The sequence below is a fragment of the Thalassophryne amazonica genome, chromosome 2 (genome assembly GCF_902500255.1).
Source record: "Thalassophryne amazonica chromosome 2, fThaAma1.1, whole genome shotgun sequence".
Lineage (NCBI taxonomy): Eukaryota > Metazoa > Chordata > Actinopteri > Batrachoidiformes > Batrachoididae > Thalassophryne > Thalassophryne amazonica.
Genome location: NC_047104.1, coordinates 77,734,692 through 77,746,188, shown reverse-complemented (window position 1 = coordinate 77,746,188; position 11,497 = coordinate 77,734,692). Strand labels below are relative to the sequence as shown.

At 42.7% G+C, this 11,497-nt stretch overlaps 1 protein-coding gene across 1 annotated transcript; it reads left to right on the top strand.

The window, feature by feature from the left end:
• The first annotated feature begins 313 nt into the window (after positions 1–313).
• nudt19 (nudix (nucleoside diphosphate linked moiety X)-type motif 19) lies at positions 314–10,710 on the top strand. Its single transcript, XM_034188329.1, has 3 exons — positions 314–1,205; positions 10,118–10,322; positions 10,409–10,710. Exons 1-3 carry the CDS (start codon positions 513–515, stop codon positions 10,618–10,620), a joined length of 1,110 nt encoding a protein of 369 aa, XP_034044220.1. The 5' UTR covers positions 314–512; the 3' UTR covers positions 10,621–10,710.
• The last annotated feature ends 787 nt before the right edge of the window (positions 10,711–11,497 follow it).

Genomic DNA, 11,497 nt, shown 5'->3' with positions numbered 1-11,497 from the left:
GCACTGTTCCGCTAACCGATGTTTTCATTATCAGATTTTTTTAGATAACTTTGAAAACCATCAGCAGACTAATTATCTTCCGATAAATTTTGGTCCGATAAATTTTAGACCACTAACATATTTTTGCAGGCATGGTGAACAAAGCTTAACAGTTACATTTATGAAGTTTTGTTTTGTTTTGATGGATACACACACTGAATCCATTCCTACCACAAATACATTGGTTTAAAAAAGATAGGGAAAAATTAGATTGGCAACATTTGCTTTCCCCATAAAACGTACAACCGTGGTGATATTTGACCACACACTCTCCGTATTTGACACATCTGCGCCGCTGCATGACCCGAGGCAGCATTTGGGTGTAGAAAGATGGTCGAACAGTCCTCTGTGATTGGCTGGGAGGCGACGCGATCCAGTTTTCTTCTTTTAGATAAACGGCCCAGACGCTTCCGTATTTCCGTCATCCTCTTGCACCGAAACAGAAACGAGGTGGCCAGCAACTGAACTTCAGGATGAACACCTCCCTGACACGCTGGAAGGAAGCGGCCACCGTGATTTTAGCGGCGGGACACCGGCTCAGGTCCTCCTTCGACTATGACGTGTTGCTGCTCAAACGGAGCAGCAAAAGCGGCTTCTTGCCCAATGCGTACGTCTTTCCCGGCGGTCTGCTGGACTCCTCGGACTTCTCCAACGAATGGCTGGACGTATTCAGTTCATTCACCAACTTTCCTCATTTCGGTTTGGGTCGTGTCAAACAACCAGTGGAGACTCGACCTCCGGTCTTCGCCACGGACAGGCTCAAACTGGGCTCACGTGTACCGGGAGAGGTGGCCTTCCGGATCTGCGCCTTGCGGGAGACGTTCGAGGAGTCCGGCGTGCTCCTGGTGGTGTCCAAAGCGGAGGAGACCAGCTTGTTGCAGAGCATGAAGGAGGGCTGCGTCAGTGATCACGTGGCCCGGGCGCGCCTGTGCGGCAGCAGCGAACTAACCAAGTGGAAGGCTCTGGTCAACGAAAACCCCTTCAATTTTCTCCGAATGTGCAGAGAGCTGCAGCTGCTGCCGAACATCTGGGCCTTACATGAGTGGAGCAACTGGTTGACTCCCTCCTCGAGGTCGGGCAGGAGGTTCGACACAGCTTTCTTCATGTGCTGCCTGCGGGAGATCCCCTACACCAGCCAGGATGAGAAGGAGATCGTCCACATTAAGGTGATTCAAACAGCCGAGGGATTTTTAGAGGTTTGCCTTCGTTTGGCATGCATGCATGGATGGATGGATGGTTGCTGCTGGCAAATTGTAGAATTAGTGCTACTGGCAACCAGTTTTCAAAACCTGGTTCTCAGACCTGGTACCCATTCTTCATATGTTTCGTGCAGTTTGCATTGTAACTTGGGGTAAAGTTGGATTATTCTGTAATTTTCAAATTCTGAGGCTGACTGCCATTTCTACATGTTTCAAGTGTAGCAACACCATAGATTGTTTACACACTGGACTTGTGGCATGGTGGTTTAGTGGTAAGCAACGTTGCTTTGCATATGCATGTAAACTGAACAGCCTGTTTTTTGTTCAGACTTCTGTTCATCCAAAGTAGATTAGATGTGATACAATTTGATTACAGATGTTCTGTATTTTAGACAAAGTCTCCATTTAGCATAAACATTTTTCTACAATATTATGCCTGATAAAATTTGACAATAGATATAGAAGTAAAATTTTCTTTTATTTAGAAATCTTTTTCCCCCATCCCATGTGAGTCCACAGCTTTTCAGATAAAGATTTGCAATCATTTGCTTTGAATAAAATGTGAAGAATTAGCAGTCACAAGAAACTGACTTATAAATGATTAAACACAGTGAGGAAAATAAGTATTTGAACACCCTGCGTTTTTGCGTTTTGGAGGTGTCTGAAATTTTCATCTTAGTTGCATGTCCACTGTGAGAGACATAATCTAAAAAAAAAAAAATAATCTGGAAATCACAATGTATGATTTTTTTTTTTTTTTTTTTTATAATTTATTTGTATGTTACTGCTGCAAATAAGTATTTTAACACCTGTGAAAATTGATGTTAATATTTGGTACAGTAGCTTTTGTTTGCATTTACAGAGGTCAAATGTTTCCTGTAGTTTTTCACCAGGTTTGCACACACTGCAGCAGGGATTTTGGTCTACTCCTCCATACAGATCTCCAAATCTTTCAGGTTTGGAGTTTCAGCTCCCTCTAAAGATTTTCTATTGAGTTCAAGTCTGGAGACTGGCCACGCCACTCCAGGACCTTGAAATGCTTCTTACGGAACCCCTTCTTAGTTGCCCTGGCTGTGTGTTTTGGGTCATTGTCATGCTGGAAGACACAGCCATGACCCATCTTCAGCGCTCTTACTGAAGGAAGGAGGTTGTTTGCCAAAATCTCGCAATACATGACCCCATCCATCCTCTCTTCAATACGGTGCAATCATCCTTACTCCACAAAGTGAGATCTTGCATGGAATCCCAGACCGAGGAGATTGACAGTCATCTTGTGTTTCTTTCACTTTCTAATAAATAATCATAACAGTTGTTGTCTTCTACCAAGCTGCTTGCCTGTTGTCCTGTAGTCCATCCCAGCCTTGTGCAGGTCTACAGTTTTGTCCCTGGTGTCCTTAGACTGCTCTTTGGTCTTGGCTATGGTGGACAGGTTGGAGTGTGATTGATTGTGTGAACAGGTGTCTTTTATTCAGGTAACAAGTTCAAACAGGTGCAATTAATACAGGTAAAGAGTGCAGAATAAGAGGGCTTCTTAAAGAAAAATTAACAGGTCTGTGTGAGCCAGAATTCTTGCTGGTTGGTAGGTGTTCAAATACTTCTTTGCAAATAAATTATTAAAAAAATCATACATTGTGATTTCTGGATTTTTTTTTTTTTTTTTAGATTATGTCTCTCACAGTGGACATGCGCCTAAGATGAAAATTTCAGGCCCCTCCATGATTTCTAAGTGGGAGAACTTGCAAAACCGCAGGGTGTTCAAATACTTATTTTCCTTACTGTATATACAGAATGTACAGAAACTTTTTATTTTTAGTGATTTTAGAACAAACTCCTGAATTTAAGCACGCTGTGCTGCTGAAATAATTTTTTCATACGCAAACACACTGTGCCAGGAATAAATTATCATTTATAAGAAAAGTATGAGTGAACAAACCATTCTGTTTTTTGTAAGCAGCTTATCTCTTCCTCCACAGCATTGTTGTTGTCATTCCCTGACAGCTGCGCTTCATCCTCGTCTTCTGTCGCGTTCGGCTCGAAAATATACGGTTGGAGCCCCTCATTATTTTCACCGTCACTTCGTTCATCAGAAACTTCCTCATCTTCTTCAAAAACAATCTATGTCACTTAAATCTTCGCTATAATTGCTCACTATGCCTTCGCTGTCCGTGTATGCCGTATTGGTAAACAGAGCCACGCTTCAACACATTTACTCACATGACGTCACATCCGTCGCAGCGAAAAAGTAAGTCAACTCGGAGGCGGTAAATACAAATTCTCAGATGGGTAACGAAACGTCTAAATCCTTGTTCAGTGTAATTTTCTGGTTTAAAAAAAACAGACATGTGGAAAAAGCTTTTTTTATTCTTCAAGAATATGTAAAAACGGCATGGCGTGGCAGGGACCCTTTAATTAAGAGCCCACTTTTATAAGAGTCAGGCAGGCTGTGATAGTGACCAACTCAGATTTTGCTCAAACTTTGGTAACTGGATGCACCCTCCACCAAACGAACATACACCATACATTTTGGCCAAATTCCCTACGGTGACCTTGCCAGGGGTCATCAAAGTTCACATCCAGTATGGCCTAAAACTGGAATTTGGTGAACAGGGAAGTTTTAGACAGCTCTTACATGAAATGCATTCAATCCCCCAAACTACTTTTGTGATCTAAGTATTATAGGACAGTTCTTCAAAAAATCACTAATTTGGGTTGGTGAATTGAACGCATTGGCTACAGGGAGCGCTTCAAGTTGGCGAATTTCCAGAAATACTCATATTTTTGAAGGCCATTACTCAATACGCATTTAATCCCCCAGCAAGATTTTTATTGTATTAGAAAGGGCAATAATTACCCTCTTAAAAAAAAAAAATAAAAAAAAAAATCAGTGGGGGATTGTGTTGGCCACCAGGCGGCGCCAAATTGGTCAAATTTGTGTTTTTCATACAACTTTGGCGCCCTCTGGTGGCCAACAAATTTAATGAATACTCAAACTTTGCATTTTTCAGAAGATTAACATGTATTGTGTTAATATCCATTGAAACATCTTTGGGAGGGTATCTCAATAAGCTCACAATGTGCATCTGCAATGTTGAGGTTTGGTCACCTTGAAGTACCAGATTAGGGCCCGGTCCCACTGGGGAGAGGATTAGTTGCACATGAATTGAATACACAAATTACGGGCATTTGTTGTCGCCTGCAACAAAAATGGCCAAAAATGACAAGTGACCCAGTATGAATTATGGATATATTAATAATGTATAGCGAATATATGATGAACAATCACGGTTGTATAACGCATGTAGTGAGGAAACGGATCTGATGCATTGCAATTATCATGGCAGTATTACGGGTGTATTATGAATGCATCGCGCACGCATTGCGCGTGCACGGCATCTGCATTGCGGTCATAAAAGAAGCGCACTCGAGCCGTCGGCATCAGTATTCACACCAACAATACATGCTCTGGAGCATTTGCTGGACTTGGACAAGTTGATTAGAGTAAACAAGAAGTGAACAGGGCGAGTGGTGACGTCAGCGGAACGCACCAGACCGCAGCTCGTCTGAACGATTATAACAAGAAGTTAAATCTGTTATAAACATAGGAATAAATACTGTAACAGCTGCAGACAAGAAGGAAAAAACACGCAACTATTTTATCAAGCCTTGACAATGTAAACAAGTCAAATAATTACCTTTTTAGATGGCTCAAAATGCTTTCTGCACATGCACGAACGGCCCAGCTGCAGCTTCCTCTGTGATTGAGGAGGTGATTAGAGCCGTTTTCAGCAGCCAATTTGCAGAATAAAATGATTAATCCGCCACAAAATAATTATTTTATATAGCCAGCATCCAGCGCAGAGCGCGTGGCAACCGGTAGAACAAAGAACGGTGTCCAGCTGTGAACACAGCGCATCTGATTTGCATCTGCCGCAAATCAGATGCAAAGCACACGTAATAAAAACGCTTTATTGGTGGCCAGTCTGTATGCAGTCACTACAGCTTATTTTAGTTTGTGACGTGGACATGATGGGCATGCAAAATATCTGTTTTACACACTGTCCCAGTCCGCTGCCAAGCCGCAAATCCCTGTCAGTTGTGGATATCAGCAGATATCGGCGAATATACAGCGCATAGATTGTGTATGTATTGAGTATGTATGGCGTATGTAAGGCGGATGTCATCCGCAGCCAAAATTTTGTGCAGCTCAAAAATCCTGGCAACGGAAAAACGTGCCTCTGCGGATAATTGTGGACGTGTGCGGGTGTCGGCTGACTCATACAAGCATGTTTCACGCATATTGCGGATGTTAAGCAAATATGAGCCAGTTTTGTGCGCAGTCCATATGCAAATCCTCCTAAACGCCAGTGGGACTGGGCCCTTACACACTAATTTACATGTGAAGTTTCGAAACGATGATGAATTACCCAGAACAATGCATGTGCATGATAAAATAATGCCTGTGCTACACTACTAATGTAGCTATTTACTTGTGTATTCCACATATACAGATTAGAAAGTTGAAAACATGAGATGTATGTTGCATAATGATCATTGGAAGCACAGCCGAGTGACAGAGATCTCTGTCCATTGCAAAGCAGCTATTTGTATCCAGCCACACTAGTAATGTCCAATCAGCACATGTTTTGGCATTTCACAGGGTGCAATTCTTCCAGTAAATAGACCAATGATGACCACTATCTGGGCTATTTTGCTTGGCCGAGGCACAAAAGAAAGCTTCCAAGATTGCTACTCACCATTTTATCTTCTTCATGTAGGGCCAATAATGCTTACGTCACCATGTGGAAAAATAGCCGATTCCCGTGTCAATAAAATGCTTTTATATCAAAAACTGGCAAGTCCCCCAAAGATTTTCTAATTGATTTATCTAAAAGAAGGATTAGTCTCAACAGAAATGCAAAGTTTATGATAATACATTAAATGCGTTGGCCACCAAGGGGCGCCAACGTTGTATGAAAAACACAAATTTGACCACTTTGGTGCCGCCTGGTGGCCAACGCATACAATTCCCCACTGATTTTTTTTTTTGTTGTTTTAAAGAGGGTAAGTGTAGCCCTTTCTAATACAATAAAAATGTTGCTGGAGGATTAAACGCATATTGAGTAATAGCCTTCACAAATATGAGCATTTCTGAAAATTCGTCAACTTGAAGCGCCCCCTATAGTCGACGCGTTCAATCCCCCAACCCAGATTAGTGATTATTTTGAAGAACTGTCCTGCTATACTTAAATCGCAAAAGTACTTGGGAGGATTGAACACATTTCATGTAAGAGCAGTCCAAATCTTTCCTGTTCACCAAATTTCAGTTTAAGGCCATTCTGGGTGTGAACTTTGATGACCCCTGGTGAGGTCACCGTATGGAATTTGGCCAGAACTTTTGGTGTATGTTTGTTTGGTGGTGGGTGCATCCAGTATGGAATTTGGCCAGAACTTTTGGTGTATGTTTGTTTGGTGGTGGGTGCATCCAGTTACCAAAGTTTGAGCTAAATCTGAGTTGGTCACTATCACAGCCCCATGTAAACTGCCTGATTCTTATAAAAATTGGCTCTTAATTCATTTTTAATTTATTTGTTTTAATCATTGCAATAAATTAACCCACTTATTCACACTGGGGGCAACTGGGGATTAAGGGCCTTGCCCAAGGGGCCTTAAGTCTCGGTCCCACTGAATAATACACCACGCATGGGTGTGTCAGCGACTGTTTGAAGAATGGTCCACGTTTAAAACCATCACATATCCCCTACTAAGGTGCCTCTGTGTCTCTCTGTACCTCACATGTGACAGGTATCGCCCTCAAGTGAGCCACGATCGACCTGTCATTTGAGCCCCGTCCAGCCTCGAGTGGCTCGTCGCTGCATATGGTCCACGTCAAGCCACATATGATCCATGTAACACCATGTAACGTGATGTTGGTGCACGTTTAGGCATGGGTTTGGTCCAAACCTCCACCCTTCCCACACTTGGTCCCTTTTAAAATGTGGGTTTTCAGTTCACAGCATCCATTCAAGATGTCACATTTTTTTAAACGCAGTCCAAGAAAAGATGCTGCAGTGAGTGAGTGCATGCTCCCATGCCAGGGGAGACAAATTCTGATGGGTATACTTTGGCACGACACTGGCCAATGTGCGACATGTGCCAGGCTGCTGTTCACCTGTGTTCCAGAGTCAAATACAGCAGTTCTGTGCATTCACCCAGCTCTCTGTGACCACAAAAAAGACACCACAATGAGGTGGCCGCTTTCATTATGTACACCAGCCTGCGCAACTGTGTGGATCAGTTCCAAAAAAAATTCCTTTCTTTATTTCTTCTGCGGCTTACAGTCACCGTGATCCAACTTTTAAGTTTGTGTTTGTCCGTTAATGTCTGCAAAGTCATTTTTTGCGCGCTCTCGTTCTGCTTTCTTGGACAGACGCCCTGTGGTCCTTTTCGCTGGCTTCCTTTACATCCGCGGCTTCAAACACACAACCACTTTGACACTGTGATCCAACTTTTAACTTTGTTTGTCCATTACTGACTGCAAAATCACTCTTTTGTAAGCTGCCATTTTGCGTAAATGGTCGTCTGCCAAACATTGCATCAGCATGCACAGAGCGCGCATCATCTGATCCATTAACAAGATGTTAAATCTATCATAAACATACTGTTACAGCTAGGAAGGAACATGCAACTGTTTTACCAAGCTATTAAAACATTACAAATAGTTACCAACTGTTCCAAATATGTTCCTCATGGAGCAGGAGAGAGAGAAAAGGGTCCAGATCAGTCTTGTGTGATTCCAGAAGCGATTAGAGGTGTTGTCAACATCCAAGCTCTGACAGAAAATGATTAATCTGCTGCAAAGTAATGATTTTATATACAGCGTCCGATGCACAAAAGCAGGTGGAATTGTAGTGCGCAAGAGGGATGAGTCTCTCCAAAATTAGCCTCTCCGGTCGTCATACCTGCCAGGTGCTTGGATAATGGGCTTTCAACAGCCTCGTCCTCACCACAAGCATGCCTCTAAAATCTTTGTTTGTCCTTGTAGTACCCCATACGTGTGTGTGTGTGTATGTATATGTGTGTGTGTATACGAGGGCTGTCAATAAAGTTACGGTCCTTTTTATTTTTTTCAAAAACTATATGGATTTCATTCATATTTTTTTACGTCAGACATGCTTGAACCCTCGTGCGCATGCGTGAGTTTTTCCACGCCTGTCGGTGACGTCATTCGCCTGTGAGCACTCCTTGTGGGAGGAGTCGTCCAGCCCCTCGTCGGAATTCCTTTGTCTGAGAAGTTGCTGAGAGACTGGCGCTTTGTTTGATCAAAATTTTTTCTAAACCTGTGAGACACATCGAAGTGGACACGGTTCGAAAAATTAAGCTGGTTTTCAGTGAAAATTTTAACGGCTGATGAGAGATTTTGAGGTGATTCTGTCGCTTTAAGGACTTTTCACGGTGCGAGACATCGCTCAGCGCTCTCAGGCGTCGTCGTCAGCCTGTTCAAGCTGAAAACCTCCACATTTCAGGCTCTATTGATCCAGGACGTCGTGAGAGAACAGAGAAGTTTCAGAAGAAGTCGGTTTCAGCATTTTATCCGGATATTCCACTGTTAAAGGAGATTTTTTTAATGAAAGACGTGCGGACGGGTCCGCGCGTCGGGACGCAGCCGCCGCGACGCTCCGCCACAGGAAAAACACCTCTGTTGAAAGCCTTAAGGACAAGTTGGAACATGTCCTGCCTGTTAAACAATTTCTCATATACTCACTCCACTGAAAGCCATCAAAAGCCGCCTGGATTTTACAAATGGTTATCAACACGGAGGTGTTTTTCCTGTGCCGCCGCACCGCGTCGGCTGCGTCCCGACGCGCGGACCCGTCCGCACGTCTTTCATTAAAAAAATCTCCTTTAACAGTGGAATATCCGGATAAAATGCTGAAACCGACTTCTTCTGAAACTTCTCTTTTCTCTCACGACGTCCTGGATCAATAGAGCCTGAAATGTGGAGGTTTTCAGCTTGAACAGTCTGATGACGCCGCCTGAGAGCGCTGCACGACGTCTCGCACCGTGAAAAGTCCTTAAAGCGACAGAATCACCTCAAAATCTCTCATCAGCTGTTAAAATTTTCACTGAAAACCAGCTTAATTTTTCGAACCCTGTCCACTTCGATGTGTCTCACAGGTTTAGAAAAAATTTTGATCAAACAATGCGCCAGTCTCTCAGCAACTTCTCAGACAAAGGAATTCCGACGAGGGGCTGGATGACTCCTCCCACAAGGAGTGCTCACAGGCGAATGACGTCACTGACAGGCGTGGAAAAACTCACGCATGCGCACGAGGGTTCAAGCATGTCTGACGTAAAAACATATGAATGAAATCCATATAGTTTTTGAAAAAAATAAAAAGGACCGTTACTTTATTGACAGCCCTCGTATATATGTATATGTATATATATATGTGTGTGTGTGTGTATATATATATATATAATATATATATATATATTATATATATATATAATCAAAGTTCATATTTAAACTAGTTGGTGTTGTAAATTTGTTTCTCCCAAATATCGGTATCGTACTGACCCACAAAAATCCATATCGGTCAAAATCTACTGGTTATTGTCAAAGTCTCACAACCATACAGTGAGACAGGAAGCACCAGGACACTAAAGACATGGACCTTTATATTGGCATCTCCAAATTTTTGTGCCCATAAAAATACATCTTTGAATTTGAGAACACTAGGGAATTTTGGTCATGTCCTCTCCATAATATTGACTGATCTTCAGTGTTTAATGCTATTTGACATTCCTAAATATGGAGGACAGAATATACAGCACAGTGTTGATGTTTGTGTTTATCATTGCCTCTCCTTGTGTTTCAGTGGGCCACACCCTCAGAGATCCTGCACAGGTTCCGGGCACAGGAGCTTTGGATTGCTCCTCCGCAGTTCTATGAGTTGAGCCGCTTGTGTCATTTCCCTTTGTTGAAAGATCTCCACAGCTTCTCCGGGCAGCGCGCCACAGAGGGTTGCGAGCGATGGCATCCTGTCATCGTCAAGGATACCCATGTGTTTTCCCTGTTGCCAGGTGATGGCAACCTCTCTCTGTCTTTTTTTTTCCCCTATGGAATCATCCAGATTTTATGATTTAATTTTCCTGTCTTTTCTGTTCAGGAGACAAACATTATCCACAGGGTGGCTCAGAAGAGACTGTAGCGGATAGAGGCGTACGCCATGCAGAGGACCATCATGGGGAGGATAGTTCACTGCATCGGATCATGATTTTAGATTCATATACATTAACTGTTCAGGTTACCATCACGCCCAAATACAAACACTTGCTGCCTGTCGCTGAGCCGATGTTCCCAATGAACGGTCAGCTTTGAGACATCCTCCAAAATGTTGACGTTCTACACCGCCAGGCATGTATAAAGAAAGATGTGTCTGATGGCACAGGTTTAACAGCTGCCTTACAACATCAGTCTGAAGTGTTCGTCTCTTATTAGTGCAAGATGCTGCATTTTTGATATTTTTGTCTTTTCTTTTCTGGAATAATGTATCGATTTAAATTTAAGATGGTGGGGGGGGGGGGGTTCATACAATCAAAGATTTATAATTGATACGATTGAAGGGCTTGTTGCCTCTTGTCAGTTGTATCTACTCAGATGCCCATGATTTTTTTCCTGCAACTCTTGGATTTTTTATTCATGTGAAATATTAATTAGCTTTCGTGCAAAAATGAATAGTTTTTCAGTGAGCAACCTGGTCAATCCTTGTTCGGGGGTCTGTTACTCCAAGGATTTGTTTTGGCTGAAAACTAGAGGCTCTGAGTCACACAGGGCCCCACTGTTTTCTCAGCTAAAATCTTGGCTAAGATATTTTTATTTAAAGTTGCACTGCCTTTCAAATTTCATAAAGTTTTTTCAAGTTTAGTTTCTACCAAAATCCAAGCATTATAATGTAGGTTTACTTTAGTAACGTTGCAAAATTACAGCTCATTTTATTAAAGAGAACATTTATCTGGGGCGAATTCCATAGCGAATATTGTCTTTTCCTTCTTATGCCTTATGGACAGACTGCAGGAGGAAGTGCGTGTGCACATGCGTGAGGTCTTGACGTTACCTCTGACCTGACCCACGTGCTTGATGCGCGGTTCCGAAGTGTGCACTCTAACATCGGTAAAATGCAGAGCCAGCTCCAGCCATTTCAGTTCCCTAGGTGAGATTATGGTTTGCGCACAAACACACCACCCCAGGCATTAAT